At 39.8% G+C, this 21,201-nt stretch overlaps 1 protein-coding gene across 5 annotated transcripts in view; it reads right to left on the bottom strand.

Moving 5' to 3' along the window:
• LOC140199637 (xin actin-binding repeat-containing protein 2-like) overlaps window positions 1–21,201 on the bottom strand; it is a 172,777-nt gene that overhangs the window by 8,282 nt on the left and 143,294 nt on the right. For all 5 annotated transcript variants that reach the window (XM_072262050.1, XM_072262048.1, XM_072262051.1 and 2 more), the window contains 4 exons: window positions 17,178–17,288; window positions 16,798–16,864; window positions 14,692–14,807; window positions 4,622–14,048 (listed from right to left, as the gene is read on the bottom strand). In XM_072262050.1, the coding sequence (XP_072118151.1) occupies window positions 4,622–14,048; window positions 14,692–14,807; window positions 16,798–16,864; window positions 17,178–17,288 (9,721 nt within the window). The remainder of the gene's footprint in view (window positions 1–4,621; window positions 14,049–14,691; window positions 14,808–16,797; window positions 16,865–17,177; window positions 17,289–21,201) is intronic.

The following is a 21,201-nucleotide window of genomic DNA, read 5'->3' as shown; positions in this document are numbered from 1 at the left end:
AGAGGAAGTAGAATATTTAGTCAAAAGGCAGGAAAAAAAAGCATACTTAAGGTTTAGGGAAAAAAAAAATCACACAGGGTTTCTTGAGAGTTATTAGATAGTCATGAGGAGCTTAAGAAGGGATTTAGGAGAGTTAGAAGGGGACATGAGAAGGCCTTGGCCTGTAGGATTACAGGAAACCCCAAGGCATCCTACATAGATGTGTTAAACAGGAGGATGACTAGAGAGAGCACATGCCCGCTAAGGGATAAAGGGAGAAATGTGTCTGAAGTTGGAGGAGGTAGGAGAGGTCCTTAATGAATACTTTGTTCAGTGTTCATCAGGAAAAGAATCAGAATATCAGAATCAGATACAGGTTCAGTATCACTAGCATACGTCATGCAATTTGTTATTTTGCAGCAGCAAAACATACTAATAAAACTATAAATTACAGTACGAGGTGTATATATATATATATATACACACACACACACACGCGCGCGCGCACGCGCGCACACATTTATTTATTTATTTAAATTAAACAAGTAGTGCAAAAAAGGGGAACTGTACTTGCAACCCAAGTCTGCCATCTGAGGTTTGTCAATTTTGAGTAACAATAGTTTCTATAAATGCATTGAAATTATGCTGTAGTAGTCCTAAGCAAGAATATTTGATGGTTCCCATTGGAGCTGTATGCAAAATGTTGCCACATAATGACGCCATCTTACGGGAACAGGGACTTTGATGAATGAGATGTTAGCACATAGAGGGAAAAGTGCGATTAAGGAAGAGGTAATCTTGGGAATCAAAGTTGTGGTGAAAACACCAATAATCTTAGATATACGGATGACACTGTGTTAATTGCAAGTATGGAGGAAGAACTACAAAACTTAATTGATATAGTTGTTGAAGAAAGTGCAAAAATGGGTCTATCTATCAATTGCAAAAAGACAGAATGTATGGTGATATCCAAAAAGAAGGAGAATCCTATCTGCAGGCTGAGAGTAAACAGGGAAGACATAAAACAAGTACAGAACTTTTGCTACTTAGGAAGCTGGGTGACATCAGATGGCAGGTGTGACATGGACATCAAAAGAAGAATAGGGATGGCAAAAGACACCTTTACGAGAATGAAGAGTATACTGACCAATACTAAACTAGGCATGACAACCTGCCTCAGAGTACTGAAATGTTACGTTTATCCAGTTATGTTATATGGCTCAGAATGTTGGACAATATCTAGTAACATGAAGAAACAAATTGAAGCAGCAGAGATGTGGTTTTTGAGGAGGATGCAAAGAATATCATGGATGAAATGAATATCTAACGAGGATGTCATGAACAGAGCAAGCACAAAAAGAGAAATAATGTATGAGATTATGAAAAGGCAACGTAACTTCATTGGACATGTGATTACGAAAGTTGAGTTAGAATGCACGGTAATTATGGGAAAGACTGAAGGGAAGAAAAGAAGAGGAAGGCAAAGACAAATGATGACAGAGGCAGCAGCCAGAGAACTGGAAATGAATACCAATGAATTGATCTACTTGACCCGAAACAGGAGCGTGTGGGCCATGGCAGTCAAAGCTCAAACTGAGCATGGCACCTGATGCTGATGATGATGAAAGTTGGAGCTTCAGAAAAACAAAAGGATATACAAGTCACTGGGGCCAGGCAGGATATACCCCAGGTTACTATGAAAAGTGAGGGAAGAGATTGCTGGGATGTTGCCAATAATGGTTGCATCCTCCCTTACCACAGTAGTAGTAGCAGAACATTGGAGGATGGCAAAAGTTGTTCTGCTTCTCTAGAAGGGCAATAGGGGAAATCCTGGGAATTATAGACCAGTGAGTCTTACCTCAGTTGTGGGCAAACTAATGGAGAGGATTCTTAAGGACAGGACTTTAGAGGATTTGGAGAAGCATAGTCTTATTACAAATAGTCAGTATGGCTTTGTGAGGACAGGTCACAACTCATTAACCTGACTGACTTTGTCGAGGAAGAAAAGTTTGAAGTGATATACTTTGGAAAACGGATCTGGAAGGCAGAGTGTTGGGTTAATGGCAGAATTCCTATTCAGTCTAGAGGAAGAGGGAGTTTTTATGGCTCAAGGCTACAGAAGGACCCCAGCAACCAGGACAATCACACTTCTCGCTGCTGTCATCAGGAAGAAGGTACAGGAGCTTTAGGACCCACGCTGCCAGGTTCAGGAACAGTTATTACCCATCAACCACCAGGTTCATGGACCAATGGGGTTAACTTCACTTGCCCCATCACCGAACTGTTCCCACAACCTATGGACTCACTTTCAAGGACTCTTCATCTCACGTTCTTGATATTTATTGCTTATTTATTTATTATTATGTGTTTGCACAGTTTTTTGCCTTTTGCACATTGGTTGTTTGTCTTGTTGAGTCTGGTCTTTCATTGATTATATTGTGTTTCTTGGATTTATGTGTATTCTAGCTGGGTTGTATGTAGTGATGTATCTGTACTTTGATAAAAAAAAACTTACTTTGAATTTTGATTTTTCAAAATTGTCGCAGAATTTGTTAGGATAATTAAGAAAGAGTATGATTTTCATTAGGGGATTTTGTTCAAGAGTTGGGATGGAATATTTCAGCTCTATCAATCTCTGCTTAGACTGCATTTCTGAATGTGCTTTATTCCTCACATGGAAACACACAGTGAAATGCCTCGTTTATAGCAAAGACTAACGTAGTCGGTGGATGAACTGGGGTCAGCCTCAAGTGTCGCCATGCTTCCAGTGCCGACGAACCTCCCCCTCGACTTACTAACCCTAACCTGTACATCTTTGAAATACATGAGGTAACCAGAGCAGCCAGAGGAAGCTCACGTGGTAACGGGAAATACGTACAAACTCCTCACAGACGGAGGCAGGCATTGAACCCTGATTGACGATCACTGGCGCTCTAAAATACTGTGGTAACCGCTATACTGCCGTGCCACCCTTATCCAATAACAAACAACGTGCAACTTCTAGTTGGAACATCCAAGGGTGGAAGTGACATTAAGGCAGGACATACAGCGTAGTCCGAGTAGAACACAAAAATTACAAATGAAGATGCTGGCAAGCCAATCGCAAATATTACTTAACATTGAAAACATGATGTAACGTAATTTACAAAAATCCAAATAGGAATACACCATAAATAGGAAGCACTAGACAGAAAATGTTGAGTATACAGATTTAACACTACCGGTATATAAATCATTAAAAGGCAATTGGTGGAAAATAAGAATAATCAATAAAAGATAATGGTAATGTGTGCTTCACCAGAAGAGTTATATAATATATCCAGGAAAACAGTAAGTTCCTCATTTCTCTTCACTGGGAGTGGATAGATGACTAGCACAGTAGCATAGTGGTTAGCACAACATTTTACAGTACAGGCGAGCTGGGTTCAATTCCCACCACTGTCTATAAGGAGTTTGTACATTCTCCCCATGACATTCTGAGTTTGTTCCAGTCTTCTCCCACAGTCCAAAGATGTACTGGTTAGTAGGTTAATCGGTCATTGTGAATCGTCCCATGAATAGACTGTTAAAGTGGGAGATTGCAGGGCAGTGCAGCTTGAAGGGCCAGAAAGTCCTATTCCATGCTGTATATCAATAAAATAAAATAAAACGTAACACAGGGAAGTGATGATCAGATTCTTGCTCGACCTTACCATTAAGTATTTTTGTTTCCTGCCAATCAGAATTTTTCCAAGAACGACATTTTATATACTTACTTCTCTTCCAGCACTGTCTGCAACCCTGATCCTTATTTGCACTGTTTTACTATCAATAGCGATTCATTCATCAGATTTATTCATACCCTCACACACTTTGCCTTTTTGGCTCCATCTTGCTTTCAAAACTTATCCTAAAATTTCCTCTTCAATCATACTTTCCAGTCTCATTATTTTCCTTCTTGTTCAGTGCACACTTTATTTTTCACTGCTCTGGAAACACTCTGTGAAATATTTATTCTGCAAGATTTTGGTATACAAAAAAACAAGCTGTTGAATTTGCTATGCAGAAGTGATTAATTAGCTTATATGGGAATATATAGCCTGTTTGCATGTGACGGTGGCCACACCCTGCTGAGACAGGGACATGCCTGGCCTAGCATGTGAAGTCAGCTCGGCTGGACTGGGCCATTGAGATCTACAGTGAGATCCAACATCCAGGAAGGCAGAACTGTAATGCGCCATGGCGAGCGAAGAGCATGGCAAAGAACAGAAGATGTCACGGTCATCCTCTGCAACCAAGTAAGACCCCAGTTTGTGACGTTTGATCGTACCACTGGACCCGGACTTCTGAGATCAAGAGAGTGGAACTGCCCTAGGGTAACAGCTTTTCCACTTTAAAAACTCTCCCGGCACAGGTTTCCTGTCATCGGTGGACAATCAGCACTATAGCCGATTTCATTATTAACTAAATATCAATGGTAATACCCATTTTAGATCAGTGTTAGTATTTGTGTCCACATTAGAAAGGTGAAGAATATAACAGAGCACAGCAAATCAGTTAAGATATAATGAGTATAAATGCCATTAGAATCTTAATCTGTAATACTCTGAGGATTAGTGTTGATGCTTTCTAAGTTTTATCTCCACACTCTCATGCAGATTACCAGTCAAAGCCATATGTTCATGAAGTACATCTTCTTGCCACGTGGTTTCACTGGTGTCTGAGATTTCGTAACCAAGACTCCTGAATACACGTTCACTTTCCTGCCACGTGTTTTGGAAATTCTTCAGCAGCTCTTCAGGAGTTTTATCAATTGCTAAGTCTAAAGCCTGCCCAGAAATGACATCTTCATAGGTTGGTGGAGCATGCCTGGAGTCAATACCCGGAAACACTTCAGAGTGTTGAATGCTAGCTCCTGCGCTGATTGCCTCCGTTTCAAAGCCATCCACATGTGCAAACTGCTTATTAATTGCTTCAGGATACAACATGGATTGTGTTGACTTTTTCATTTCATCTCTGACTTTATGAGAATGTTGAGATTTTTTCAGAGGTTTTCTGTCCCTTGAAGACTGTTTCATGGGAATAGGTATTTGTCCGGAAATTTCAAACATCGGCTTAACAGATTTTATATCGAACTTTGGGATTTCTTCCAAATCTTTTATTTTTCCAAAATAATCATCTTTATTCTCATTTCCCATTTTTTCAGTGAACGTGACCTGTTCCTCGTGAAAATAATTTGTTTGATCGGGCATTTCAAATTGATGAACAAATTCTGCAAGATCCACTCGTGGCATTTTAACTTGCTGTTTTCTGGTGGCAGATTCATTCTCCTCTGCGTCAGAGCCCAGACGTTCTGGAATGCCTGTGGGTTCTTTACGCACATAAACCTTGTTTTCCTCTGACCTTCTAGCTTCTTCAAGCATTTCAGTTACAGGAGATCCAGATTTAAGTAATATTTCTGAAACAGGTGTGTCAATCTTTAACTGGCGCCGAAGTGTTGCTGGTGATGGGATAATTTCTGACCTCTTTTCTGTTTTCTGAGTAAATGTAGGCTGTACAGGTTGTGGAATTCCCTGTGATAGTTTTGCAGTAGTATCTCTAAGTTTGACAAGCTGGTCGTAGCGCCTGCCCCTTGTCGGAGAAGATGATGTTGAAGATGTGCGGATTCTGGATGTTGGCATATCTGAGTCGCGCATTGATAGTGGAGGTGTATGTGTTTCTTCCCTTTGGATGGGGGATGGAGTGCCGTATGTTTTCTGAGAAGGTGGAGGAGAGGGAGCAGTTCTTAGAGGTGATTCTGTGCGTCTAGCTGTGGACTCAATAGTGATGAAAGACGGGGATGGTGACGCCATTCTTATTGCTGGAGATTGCGCTCTCTGTTCTGCAAGTCTACCTTCATTCACTTGTCCCCTTTTACTTTCACATGTTTGCTCTTCTAGGCTGTCTTTCGCCTGCTTTTCTAATTTGCAAGAGCCAATACTTATCTTGGATATCTTTTGTGAAGGAGAGGCAGAACGAGACATTTCACTTTCCAGTTTTAAACCAGAAATAGATATCAATGCTTTCTGAATTAATTCATCAAAATATGCAAGCTTAAGTAATGCTTTCTTTTTAATCTGCGTTAGTTCCTTTTTTATATTTTGTAAATTCCTCCCATTGATATCTTTCATGGTGAATTCACGGCCATCAATAAGCCAAGTTGGAACCTTTTCTAAAAAGCTTTTCATAACATTTAAATCCATATTATCATTATCTCTTTCAAATTGAATTACTCTGAATAAAATGTTTTGTAGTTCCTCGCGCTTTTGGTAACTATCACTGATTTCTTCATAATACTTCGCAGCTCTTTTATCAAATTCCTTTCCAAACGCTGCCGTTTCTCTGCTTTCTTTGTTCTCCTGTTTTACCTCCTCGGTGTGAGCAGGGACCAGCCCGTGCTTGTAACTTGCATTTACTGCATCAGAAACTTGTTCCTTTGCCCGAAAGGTGCTGTATTTAGTTTCAACTTGATTTTCTCCGAATGTCCTTTCCCTCCAATCAAGCTGCTTTTGTACATGTGCTTGCATGCCCAAAGGGCTTCGGTGAACTGCATGACTTGCTAAGTCACCTTTCTGTCGCACTTGTTCTCCTTGAAACTTTTTAACTGGTTCTTCTTGAGTTTTAGCGTGATGTTGCTTCTCTTTTTCATTCTTTGCTTCTTTACATCTGATGTCACCCACCTTCTTGTTCTGAATTTTTGGAGTTTCTGCTAAATGAGCTCTGTATGACTGCTGATTATTCTGTTGCACCTCTCTTTTATTTTTCACCTGATCGTCTGTCAAGTTAGTTGTAAGTGTTTTTGAAAATGCTGTCCTTTCAATGTTCCGGTCTCTCTGTTCAGTTACTGAGCAACTATACTTATCCTGAACACTGAAGTCCAGTTGCTGTTTTTCTGCCACACCAACACAATCATTTTGTTCTTGTTGAAGCTGTTGCTTAGTAGCAACCTTCCTTTGACTTATATTTTCTTCTGCTTTTAAATGTTGCTTTTTCTCCATTTTGTATGGCAATGCATTGTCTTTCTTTTCCTGCATTTTTTGAACACCTTTAGGAAGCTGGATAGTTTTAATCCTAAATTTTGGCTCAGATGTTGACTGAGATTTCAGATTACCAGCTTCTGCTTGTGCCTTCTTGTGCGCCTCCTTGTCTTGTTCAATATCTTTCACTGAATCTTTAAGTGCATTTAAAGTTGCTTCCTTATTAATTGCTAGATCTGCAGAATGGCTTAAGATATGATGCAGCTGTTCGGAAGCTGACAACAGTGTTGATTGGGAGGAAGAAGCAGAGGTAACTGTTTTTGTGGATATCCTATCCACAGGAGGCTCTTTTAATGTTGGAGGAAAGAACTGTCTCTCAAAGGGACCTCCTGATTTTGGATGAGGAGACTGTCCCTCAGCAGTGGTACTGCCTGATTTTAGATGAATGGACTGTCCCTCGGCAGTGGGACCCCCTACTTTTGGATGAGGAGGGTGCCCCTCAGCAATAGGGCCTTCTCGTTTTGGATGGATTGGACTGCCCTTAGCAGTCGGGTCTCCTGGTTTTGGTTGAGGGGCATGTCCTTCAGCAGTAAGACCACCTGGCTTTGAGTGACTGACACGTCTCTCAGTAGTAGTCACATTTTCTGTTTCTATTAACTGAAAAACTGTGGAATTCAGGTGATGGTCAGCTGCTGATGCTGCAGTCAACAAAACTGGAGGCTTTACATTTTCGGGTCCTGGCCTTGCTGAGAGATTTGACTCTTCTGTTGCTACCTTTCCTGTATTTACAGGCCAAGTCACTTTGACTGCTTTATTTTTCTCTATTTCTTCTCTCTCTCTTCGGTATTTTTCTTCAGCTATCATTAAAGGAGTTTTAAATTTCCTGACAGTAGGTTTAGATTGTGGCTTTACAACTTCTGTTTTAGGTGAAGGAGTTGGTGGTACAAAAACTCTTTTGCTAGCAGGAGGAGATTTTGGTTCATTTGGTTTTAAAATGGATGCTGCTTTCTTGTTAACTTGCTCTTGTGGCTGGAGATATCCAAGGTGTGGCATTTTTGATGTTGACTCCAACTTCAATGCCTTGTTCAAATATCTCCTTTGTTCCGAAGGAGATTGAGGGCAAGAGGCTGGAGGCGGTAGTAACTTCAAGTCAGACTGTAATGATGATGGAGGAGGGTGTCCTGTGATTAAGGATACCTGTGCAAGAGTTCTAGTGGGACTAACAGGAGGAGGGGTTGGAGAATGGAGAGGAGAAGGAGGAAGTTCTGCTTCATACACCTCTGGTTTCATTTGGATGACAGGTGGTGGTGGGAGAGGAAACATTTGACCATCATCTTCTACAGGTGGAGGAGGAGGAGGAGGGGGAAGAGGAGGTTCGGGACAAGAATATGGTGGAGCTGAAAACTGAACATCTGGCACGGCCTTCTTCCCCTTTTTCACATGGCTTGATACTTCCCTTCTCGCTTTGTCAATTTTACTGCCCATGCCATTTGAAACTTTTCTTGACTTTTCGAATAAGGATGTTCCAGATTTGACCATCGGTACAAGTTCTTTATTTATTCCCTGACTAAGGCTGTGAGTTTTATGCAAGTCATTAATGTTTATAATTTCATTTTTAGCTTCTACTTCATTTTCTGCGGTTGAGTGCAATGACAAAGTCTGAATGTTTTGACTTGACCTCTGTGCACTTTGCTGAGTGATATTAGTGCTCTGATTGGTTGAACAGGTCACCACTTGTCCAACAACTGTATCTGATCCTGCACAAATTTCAGTATTTGACATACCAGTAAATTCAGAATTTTTTGGCAACTGGGAGGTTTTCTGAAATTTCGTTGAAACTGAAACAAACTGTTTAGGTGTTTTTCTGTCAACTGAAGAGTAAAATTCTTTACTGTCAACTGTAGATTTGTTTCTGGTCACATTTACTTTTTGAGAACCAATATGTTCAGAGGAATTTGTGGTTGCATACACATCTGAGATTGTTCTTCTGCTTTTCTTAACAAATTCATTTTGATGTTGTTCATCAGGTACTGAAACGGTTTGTGTTTTCTCTCTTGGATAACTTTTCACTGGATGATCTATTCTTGTATTAACATTTTGCATTCTCACAGGTTGTTTCATGTTCTGCTTTGCCTGCATTCCCTTATCAGTGTGCTTAGTAATATTGATATTATTTTGCTCTTGAGCTGCTAAACGTGATTTTATGCAGGCCAGTGCATCTTCTTTATCCTCAATATTTTTTGCTGCATACATGTGTTTCTGGCCTTCATGTCGCACTACATTGTTATTTGGACTTCCTGCTGATGTACTGGCATGAAGTTGTGGCCAATCTGGTAGTTTTTGGATTGTAGCTTTCACACTTTCTTTTCTGCCCAACTGATGTGGGAATGCTATCTTTTCAGAACTTTCTTCCAGCACACTTGCTGTTGTGGTTTGAAATTCACCTTTCGTTATGACTTCTTTTTCAATGTGCTTCATTTTACTTTGAGCCTCTTCCAAAGAAATGAAATCATTGCACACCGCATCTTCCTCACTTCCTTTGACTCTACTAATTAATGACTTCTGTGATGAATCTAGGGAGCCTTTAATCTCCTCTGGAATACCAGCAAACTTTTTGACATATGTTTTATGACATTTTACATCTTCAAGAGATTTGAGAGTTGCTGATAAGTTGCCCCATACAACTGGTTCCTTTTCTACAAGTATGGGTTGATTAGTGGCTTGATTGAGTGAATCCAAAGCTGCCTGTAAATTTCCAGGTATAATTTCTTCTTTTTCTATGTTGGGAGATATATTTTGCTTTTCTGTGGTAAAAGCCAACATTGCACCTTGGACATTTCCAGATAAAATCTCAGACTCTGCAACTGTCCGTTCAATTTGCACTTGTTGCATCTGAAGCATTTTTTTGGCGGCCTCAACATCACCATGAATTATTTCCTTGGGTTCCTCTTGAACTGCAACAGTTTCATCAGTCTCCAGCTGAAGAAGTTTAAGATAGTCTAATGCCCCTGATTCAATGCATGTTGTATAGAACTGAACAGTTCCTTTTTCTATGTCATTTACTTTAACTTTCTGAGACAGTTCACTGCTCTGAGATGTATTTATAAGCTTATTAATTGTCCCTTGTACATCTCCTTTAATGTCTTCACCTTGGTGGACTTTAGTGTAATCTGTCCTGTTGAGAAGAGAATAAACTGTCATTCTGATGTCCCCCTTTTCACTCTCTTGAATTAGAATTCCCTTCTTTGCAGTGGTGTCTTGATTTAAAAGCTTGTCGATTACTTGCTGAATATTACAACCAATTATTTCCTCTTTATTTACATCAATATCTGTTGCTCTCTTCAAAAGCTGTGCTGTTGTCAAATGGATGTTGCCTTTTTCATCATGGTCAACAGTAATTCCCTTCACTGGAGGCTCTCTCTTGGATAATAATTTCATCATGATATGTTGCAGATCTCCCTTGACAATTTGTTCTTTTTGTATCTCTGGGGAGGTTTGATTCAAAAGTTGATATTTAGCCATTTTGACATTTCCAACTTCATTTGCTTCAATAAGGATTCCCCGGGATTGAAGAATTTTGCAATCATAAAGTGATTTAAGGGTCTCCTTAATATTTTTCCCCATTATTTCTGGCTTCTCTACTGGACTTTCATTGAATTGGTGCAAAGGTGTAGTTTCAAAAAGCCAGGTTGTGGTTTTAACATCTCCTTGTGGAATATCTTCTTGAAGTATTTTTGTAGACGTTTTATTAACCTCCTGTATGCTGTCCAGTGGCTGCTTTTCAAAAAGCCAAATAGCCTGCTTCACTTCTCCTTTTTGTACATCTTCTCGTTCAACAGTCTTAATCTCCTTATATTCTGAATCTTCACCTTTTATCTCATCAATGGTATGAGTTTCAAAAAGCCAAGTGGCGGTCCTAACATTACCATGTTGAATCTCACTGACACTGACTGTTCTGACGTATTTCTGCTGGGAGTTGGACTCAAATAGCTGGGTACCTGATCTCACATCCCCACCTTGCACATCAGAGATTGTTTTTGGGATTACTTTCTCATCATCTGCAATTTTGTCCAGTGGCTGTGTTTCAAATTTCCAACGTGCAGAAGTTACATCACCTTTTTGAATATCCTCCTGTGTCACAGCTTTGATGATATATACTTCCTCATTTTCCTTAATTAAGTCTAAAGGCTTAGTTTCAAACAACCACCTGGTACCTCGTACATCCCCAGTGATCACTTCCTCTTTCCGAACTGTCGTCACTTCATGGTAACATCCTTCCTTGTCTTTAATAGCATATAACGGCTGGGTTTCAAACAGCAGTGTGTAGTTTTTGACGTCTCCTTTCTCTATTTCATCCATACTAAATTTCTTGCAATGTGTATTTTCTGATGATTCTTCCTTAATCTGATCCAGTGAGAAGGTCTCAAAAATGAAGCGTCCTTTACCAACATTTCCACCCTGAACATCTTTGACTGTGCAAAAATTTTCTTTTTCTTCAGATGTTTCTCTTATCATATCGATTGGATGATTCTCAAAGAGCCAAGTGCATTTAATGACATCACCCTTCTGAATATCTTCTGCTGTCATGGATCTAATTTTCTTCAAAGTTTCTTCTGAACTGGAGTTAATCAAGTCAAGGGGTTTATTTTCAAAGATCCATTTCTTACGAGATACATCCCCTGACTGAATATCTATTTCAGTTATTTGTCTAAATTCTTCCTTCTTTTCTCCTTGGATATTTCCCAGAGGTTCAGTCTCAAATAGAAACCGAGCTAACTGAACATCACTTCCCTGTATCTCTTCCTGCCGAATAGTTCGCATTGTGATAAATGTTTCTGAATGATCTTTTATTGCATCTAAGGGCTGTGTTTCAAATAACCACGTACACGTTTTCACATCGCCTTTCTGGACCTCGCTTACTTCATTTTTAGCATCCACCTTTTCGTAGAGAGCATCCATCGGCTGTGTCTCAAACAGCCATCGGCAAGTTTGTACGTCTCCTCTGATGTCATCAAGCTCTTTGGTAGTGATTTCTTCACATTCTGCGTCATTGAAATATTTTATGGCATCAAGTGGCTGTGTTTCAAAGAGCCACTTGGCTGTTTTCACATCACCAGATTGTACTTCTTCCTTAGATATCCCCTTGATTATTTGAAACTTCTGAATACTTTCATCAAATTGATCAATAGGAGTCGTCTCAAACATCCATCTGCACATTTGAACGTCACCCCTCACAATTTCTTCTCTCCTCACAGTTTTAACTTCATGATAGTGTCCAGCACTATCTTGTATGGCATATAATGGAGTTGTTTCAAATAAAGTTCTATTAGACCGTACAGCACCACTGGTTACACCATCCACTTGAACCTTTTTAGATTCATCAATGTGACTTAAATTCATTGTTTCAAACGCCAGCCTATAATTGCTCACCTCACCTTTTTTGATTGCTTCTAGGTGGATTGATTTTGTACATTTTTCTTTCTCTTCCCCAATCATCTCAAGTGGTTGGGTCTCAAAAACCCAAGTCTGATGTCTCACGTTCCCTTTAACTTCTTCAGGAGCAATCGTATGTTGAAGCTGTTCTATGTCCGGGCTGTCCTTCAAAGCATCCATAGGAACTGTCTCAAACAAATGTTTTGTTGTACGTACATCACCCCCTATTATTTCCTCCATTTCTACTGGCCTTGCATTGTCATTGTCTTTTAGTGAGTCAATTGGCTGGGTTTCAAACAACCGGCATTGTTTGCTCACATCAGCACCAAGAATTTCTTCTTTATAATTGGTCGAAGAATCTGTTTCTACCTGTTCTTTGATGCAGTCCAGTGGATGCGTTTCAAAGAGCCACTTAGCCCTGCTGACACCACCTCGATTAACTTCCTCCCTGGAGATCCCACATACAACCTTTATACTTGAAACATCCTTATTAATCATGTCTAAAGGTTTTGTTTCAAACAGCCAGCGAGCTGTCATGACATCACCTCTCTCAATCTCCTCTCTTTTAACGGTCTTGATTTCCAGCACGTGACCAGCCTGGTCCCTAATAACATAGAGGGGCTGGGTTTCAAACAACTTCAGCGTTTTCTTCACATTTCCTTTTATTTCTTCAACTTCAGATTTTAACTGCAGGAAGTTATTTTCTTCAACAGAATCCAAGTGCCCAAGTGTGTCAAGGGATTGAGTTTCAAATAAATACCTTGCGGTTTTGACGTCACCGGCGGTAATATCTTTGATGACAGTAGTCTCTGTGGTCTGATCACTCTCCTGGTACTTCCTATTCATTGAATCTAGCGGCTGTGTTTCAAACAACCAGGTAGCCGTGCGAACGTCTCCTCTGGCTAATTCGGGAATCTTGCCGGTGATTTCTGCAGAATCAGGAGGACTTACACCAAGAGTATCGATAGGCTGTGTCTCAAACATCCAGGTTGTGTACTTTACATCACCTCCTGCTATCATTTCTTGCTGGGAAATGCATTTTCCATTGCTTTCATCAGGAGATTCATCCTTGATAGAATCTAAGGGTTGGGTCTCAAACATCCAGCGCATGGACTGCACCTCTCCTTTGAGGATCTCATCCCATTCTAAATACTCTCTCTCCGGGCTCACACATTTCTGAGGACTGAGACCAGTGTGTTCAAAAACGTATCGGGCCTGCTGCACATCCCCGACCACATTGTTCTCTTTCGTTTCGTTCGTCACAATCTCACTGATCTCTTGAATAAATTCCTTTTCCAGGTTCCTCCTCATCTCAGGGTTAATGTGTTTATACAAACGCTTCAATTCATACAGATTCCGTTGTTTGGCGTACAGGTCCTTGGGAATGACTTGTTTTCTTGAGGAAGGGGATGGTTCGGGATACGGTGACAGATTTATTTCAGGAGGTGTATTGAGCAACTCGGGCGGAGGGGGAGGAAATTCTTCCATGCTCCCACGGTTACTGGAACTGGCAGAAAATGAAGCAGCTGCGCTATCTATTTCTCTCAATGTTGCAACTTCGGTAAGCTTGCCCACTGCTGCAGAAATGTTGGATGTGGAGACAAGATGAGGCCACTCCATATCTTGGAAGTTAAGTTCTGCCTTTATGGAAAAGTCAATAAGCAGGTTGAACTATGCAGGGTATTCTGTCGCTGATATCCAACATGCTGCTTGGATATCTGTTTTAAGTCAATCTCCATGCAATGCACTACAACACCATTGTCATCAACCCAGTTCACCAAACGTTCTAAATCTCACAAAGACACTTTGGACAAAATATCGTGTTACTTCTTCAAATTGCTTCTCTGCTGCAGATATTAAAATTAGGGTCTCTTATTTGCTGGCAGCTGTAGTTAATGAATCATCACAGCGTAGAAGTGGGTTCTTACCTGCGCGTTTCCTTCAAAATATCCTTAAATTCTCCACAACCGTTTCTTTGCACACCTAATTTTATGACTTAATGGAACAAAGGAATATGTAGGGGAGAATGATGAAAGGGTGGAATTTAATATTTACATGATAAAAGGAAATGGCAAAAAAAATGATGTGCAGCAGAGAAAAGAAATGTTAAATTAGAAAAAGAAGCAAGACAAAGTTAGTACAAATACACCTCTCTTTTCCCAGATGAAACCACTGCATTTACAACGCACAATTTTTTGTGTTAATTATTTTTATCATTTAGGCAAACACTATCAGAAGTCACTTTTGTTAATATGCATGCGTTTAAATGCAAACTAAATTTTACCTTAATCTGTTTGGTGGTGTTTGACGCCATTTGGGTGGGCTGGGCTGATTTTTCAAACTGCTGCTTTAGCATCTGAGTGGAGACTTTAGGCATCTCATCTTCGGTCATTCCATCCACTGTTCAAATATAAATGGAAGCACACTTGCAATAGGAGAATTGACAGTGTATTGGAGAGCGCAATGCTTTACAATACCAGTGACCGGGGTTCAATTCCCACCACTGCCTGGAAGGATTTTGTACGTTCTCCCCGTAACGGCGTGGGTTTCCTCCCTCAGTCCGTAGATGTATCAGTTTGTAGGTTAAATGGTCACTGTAAATTGTCCCATGATTAGGCTAGGGTTAAATTGGGGGTTGCTGGGCGATGCGGCTCATGGGGCAAAAGGTCCTATTTCATGATGTATCTCAATAAATAAATACAATAAAATAAAAATAAAGAAGGTAAAATTCAAATTATCCCAAATTCCCAATTAAAACTTGTATATAGAACATAGAATAGTACAGCACAGTACGGGCCCTTTGGCTCACAATGTAGTGCCAACCCTCAAACCCTGCCTCCCATATAAGCACCACTTCAAATTCCTCCATATACCTGTCTAGCAGTCTCTTAAACTTCACTAGTGTATCTGCCTCCACCACTGACTCAGGCAGTGCATTCCACGCACCAATCACTCTCTGAGTAAAAAACCTTCCTCTAATATCCCCCTTGAACTTCCCACCCCTTACCTTAAAGCCATGTCCTCTTGTATTGAGCAGTGGTGCCCTGGGGAAGAGGCGCTGGCTATCCACTCTATCTATTCCTCTTATTATCTTGTACACCTCTATCATGTCTCCTCTCATCCTCCTTCTCTCCAAAGAGTAAAGCCTTAATCTCTGAAATATATCCTACCCTTCCCAACAAAATTTCTTAACACCGTTCATCTGAAATGGAAGAAAAATGGGAATGCACTTTATTTTCAATTTAGAGAGGTTTTACCAAAAAAAAAAAAGAGTCCTATACTCCCAGTTTCATGATGTTTAAGTCAAATATGATCAAACTTCTGATCCTTTCACATCGTTAACATGGCCTCTTGCAGACAGCATTGAACTTTTTTGTTAATAATGTAGAAGCAGCTCTACCCCGAAAGCCTTGTGAATCATTTATTACCCAATTTGGCACAAGAATACACTCCACAACTTTTATTCAAGCTTAACTTGTTCATCAGGATAACTTAGATGGAAATCCATTTCTAAATGGCCATTTGCCAAGTTTCTGATGAACCACTATGGAAAATCTTAGTTATATATATATATATATATATAAAAATATACATATACATATATACACACACACACACATATATATATATATATATATATATATATATATAAAATGTTTAACTTTCTGAGGTTTTTTTTGTGATAGGAATAGATCTGATATGCAAAATTAATTTTCTACAGATTGTTGGCCTGAAAGCTTATTTAAATGTGAAAACTCTTGAGAACAGGTTCATGCTTGATTTCATTCACCAAAATAATGGGTCTAGGGTTAAAAAATAAATATTTACTTGGATGAGGTACAGGAAAGTTGATGGACTCTGCCTCACCCAATGTTGCAAATGGAATCCCATAATTTAAGAAAGAAGGCAAAGAGTGTCATGGTAGCGTAGTGGTTAGTACAATGCTTTACAGTACAGGTGACCTGGGTTCAATTCCCCAATGGTGCCTGGAAGGAGTTTGTATGTTCTTCCTGTGACTGTGTGAGTTTCCTCCGGGTGCTCTGGTTTCCTCCACAGTCCAAAGATGTACCAGTTGGTAGGTTAATAGGTCATTGTTCAATTGTCCCATGATTATGCTAGGGTTAAATCTAGGGTATCTGGTTGGTGTGGCTCGAAAGGCAATAAGGGTCTATTCCATTCTCTATCTAGATAGACAGACCGACTGACAGACAAACAGGAAACTGTAAGTGAGTTAGTCTGAAATCAGTAAAAGAGGAAATGCTAACATCTACTGTGTATCTCTGGAGTTGGTGGCATTTTGTGCAAATTTGGATGTCAAAGTGAATTAAGCATGGCATAAATAAATCATTCCAGAATTTCTTTCACACATAATACAATTACGGGCACTTACCATTGAAGTGATTTTCAAAATGTTCCATCACTCTTGTTTGCTGAGTATTCTGCTCAGTAACAGAGACCTGCAGAAATCCTTGAGTTTTAATGATACTCTTAACATAATGCAAAATACACGAGTATCGCTTATGCAATCCAGGTAATTTAAATCACTACTAGTTAAAAGTTAAATCCACAATTTTAGAGCAGCAGTGTGTTTTACCAAGTCAAATGATTAGATTCTCTGATTTTTAGCTCTCAAAAACCATACATTTTACTCAAACCCAAATCAGATCACCGTGCTTTATAATCAATCCATAACGTTATATTAAAAAAAACAGAACAATGAAGAATACAATTTTAAACAACCATATCCAAGAGTTGTGATGCAGTTATCACCATTTCTGTTTGATAAGATGAGTGCTGTTCACTAGCTTGCAGTAGGTCATCTCCATGGTCTGTTTTTCTGATGCTGTTGTTCAGTGTAATTTCATTCGTAGTTGTTACATCCTGAAATGCACAGTGTAACATGAACTTCAAAATTCTTTACTTGGCACAAGTCATTAATAGCTTATGTTTAGAAACATAGAAAACCTACAGCACAATACAGACCTTTCGGCCCACAAAGCTGTGCGGAACATATACGTACTTTGGAAATTATCTAGGGTTACCCACAGCCCTCTATTTTTGTCAGAGGTTACAGCGGGACATCAATAGGATGCAAAACTGGGCTGAGAAGTGGCAAATGGAGTTCAACCCAGATAAGTGTGAGGTGGTTCATTTTGGTAGGTCAAATACGATGGCAGAATATAATATTAATGGTAAGACTCCTGGCAGTGTGGAGGATCAGAGGGATCTTGGGGTCTGAGTCCATAGGACACTCAAAGCAGCTACGCAGGTTGACTCTGTGGTTAAGAAGGCATATGGTGTATTGGCCTTCATCAATCATGGAATTGAATTTAGGAGCTGAGAGATAATGCTGCAGCTATATAGGACCCTGGTCAGACCCCACTTGGAGTACTGTGCTCACTTCTGGTCGCCTCACTGCAGGAAGGATGTGGAACCCATAGAAAGGGTGCAGAGGAGATTTACAAGGACGATGCCTGGAATGGGGAGCATGCCTTACGAGAATAGGTTGAGTGAACTTGACCTTTTCTCCTTGGAGCGACGGAGGATGAGCAGTGACCTGATAGAGGTGTATAAGATGATGAGAGGCATTGATCGTGTGGATAGTCAGAGGCTTTTCCCCGAGGCTGAAATGGTTGCCACAAGAGGACACAGGTTTAAGGTGCTGGGGAGTAGGTACAGAGATGTCAGGGGTAAGTTTTTTTTTTTACTCAGAGTGTGGCGAGTGCGTGGAATGATTAGCAAAAATAACCGGAAGCAGATAACACACTAGAAAGCTACATAACTTACTTCAACTTAGTACAAAGGTACAAATGGACAACCTATTCGAAATAAGAAAAAGTGTTTTTGCTTTTTCAGCTCATCTTCCTTCAAGTTCATGTAGCTGTAGAAATTACTGAACAGGGAAAGCGGGTTTAAAATTGCTTCAGGAACACTGAATTTGGAGGAAAACGTTGCATTCATTTTCAACAGAGCTTCCCAACCTGGGGTCCATGGACCCCTTGCCCATTGGTGTTGGTCCACGGCATTAAAACAAAAGGTTGGGAACCCCTGGTTTATAACAGATTGCAGCCATCCATTGCGCTTTTTAGTGAGACCGCTTGTTTTTATTTCTTTGCCAAACAGGTCTCACCAAAGTCTCAAATAATGCAATCATATTTAAATATTTGGTAGAATTCAATATCAACTAAGGTAGATATAGTCCTTTTTGCCTGTGAAATTGAAACAAAGGATATTATATAAATAAAAGAGGCTTAAAATTGACTGTCACATTTGCAATGCTTTACAGTGAAGCATTTTGGAATTTTAGATGACTAATTGCCATTCATTAGCAATGACAATTAGTAACTTGTCATTATGACCATCAAGTTGTTGCCACTGTTAAGCAAGATGCAATTAACATGAGTGGCAAAAATCTCCAACAAACTCAGAATCCTGATCTCCAGTCAAAAATCACAGATGTAAGCAATTTTGGGCCCCTTATCTAAGAAAGGATGTGCTGACATTGGAGATGGTTCAAAGGAGGTTCATGAAAATTATTCCGGGATTGAAAAGCTTACCATATGAGGAGCGTATGATGGCTCTGGGACTTTGCTGTCTGGAATTCAGAAGAATGAGGGGTGACCTCATTGAAACCAATTGAATGTCGAAAGGCCTCAATAGAGTGGATGTGAAGAGGATGTTTCCCATGGTGGGGGAGCCTAAGATCAGAAGACACAGCCTCAGAATAGAGAGACGTCCTTTTAGAACGGAGATGAGGAAAAATTTCTTTAGCCAGAGAGTGGTGAATCTGGGAATTTGTTGCCACAGGGGGCTGTGCAGGCCATCATTGGTTCTATTTAAGGCAGGGATTGATAGATTCATGATTAGTCAGGGCATGAAGAAGTCAGGGAGAAGTCAGGAGATTGGGGTTGAGAGGGAAATGGATCAGCCATGATGAAATAGCAGAGCAGACTCGATGGGACAAATGGCCTAATCCTGTTCCTATATTTTATGGTCTCATGTAAGTACCCACTCTCCGTGCCCCTCACCACAATGTGACCTTGGAGGAAAATTATTTTACACAAGCGAAAACAAGAGCACAACACTCCTAACTCCTTGTATGGGGTTAATATACAAATCTTATTGCCCTTTCGAGATGCTTGTGTTAGTAGTCTGACAATTGAGGAGACCAAATTAGTCCACAGTGTGACAATTTGAATTATTAACATTTCGAATGTTATTTTTGAAACGTTCCTGAAAAGTACTAGCAGTTGAAATTCCATCTGGGTGGTTGAAATGCAAACAGCATGCAAATTATTCCTGGAATTTCAAAGAACTTTTAATTTGACAACCTTGGGGTACAAAAGCTTCACAAGGAAATCTGCAGATGCTGGAAATTCAAGTAAAACACACATCAAAGTTGCTGGTGAATGCAGCAGGCCAGGCAGCATCTCTAGGAAGAGGTACGGTCGACGTTTCCGGCTGAGACCCTTCATTAGGACCCTGATGAAGGGTCTCTGTCTGAAACGTCGACTGTACCTCTTCCAATAGATGCTGCCTGGCCTGCTGCGTTCACCAGCAACTTTGATGTGTGTTGGTACGAAAGCTTATTCGCACAGGGTTGAAATTAACTAGCTACATTAATTAATGTCAATCTCAGAAAAACACAAACTCACTATTAAATAATCATCTTTGTTAAGGTTGCATTTTAAGAGTGAAGATCCACTATTGATGCCTGACCTGCTGAGTTCCTCCAACATTTGTGTGTGCTACAGTGGGGTGGGTGATGTTTTGACCAAAATAGTGCAGTATAATTGCTCTTGTTTTTTTTTAATACAATAATTTTAAAAACTATTTTCTCCCTAATAAGTAGCTGTAGAGTTAGTAGGAAGATAGGAGTTTCCATTTTTCATGGAAGAATTTTGAATTGTACATTCATCGTCATGAAGAAGAAACATGAAGAAAATAACACACGATAAAATTCTCAATGTGCATAATTGAAATGATGTGAGAATTTAGAATTCCCCAAGGCATGATTTAAAGTTCCAGTACAAAAGGCCACTTTAACTGATTTAGTAGGCCATTAATTAAGGAGAGAAGATGAGAGGGCAATGATTACTATAAAAAGGGAAAATGCCAGAAATATTTCGAAGGACAGACAGCTCTGAGACAGGATGTTTCACTTGAATCATTAACTCTGTTTTTCTTTCCACAGATGCTGCCTGATCTGCTGAGTACTTTTGGGATTTTCTACTTTATTTTAGATTGCAAGGACTAGATGGGCCAAAGGGCCTGTTTCTGACTACTTCCTGCAACGGCACTTCTTGCTTGAATTTCCAATTACTGACAACTGAACTGAAGTTGAAATGGGATTATAAGAAATTTTAAGCTTAAATTCAAAGTTCATATGTTGACTAAGATAAACACGAAAAAGTTGACCAAGGTGTTCAGTGATCTTAGTCAAAATGATCATTTAAAGTTTTTCTTAATATCCTGTGATACCTGTCCTTAGAGTCAGCATTTCTGTGCTGCACATCAGAAACAAACTGGACACCTGTCCAATGCCTTTGTTATTTTGTGCTGAAAGAAAATTTTGACAAAGGCACTAAAATTCCAAATATGTGCATATGCCCTTTGACCACAGAAGCTAAGTATATTACCTTGTGTCAAAGGCATGAGATTCTCTTTGCTATTCTTTATATTACTATTCAATAAGCCATACGGTTAACCTGAAATTTTAAAAGACTCAATTCTGCATACATGTGCTCTGCTCGTCTAAACTAGGATATTACTGCTGTGGACATACAGAGACAGG

This window comes from Mobula birostris, chromosome 6 (genome assembly GCF_030028105.1).
Source record: "Mobula birostris isolate sMobBir1 chromosome 6, sMobBir1.hap1, whole genome shotgun sequence".
NCBI lineage: Eukaryota > Metazoa > Chordata > Chondrichthyes > Myliobatiformes > Myliobatidae > Mobula > Mobula birostris.
This window is presented reverse-complemented; position numbering and strand designations above follow the sequence as displayed.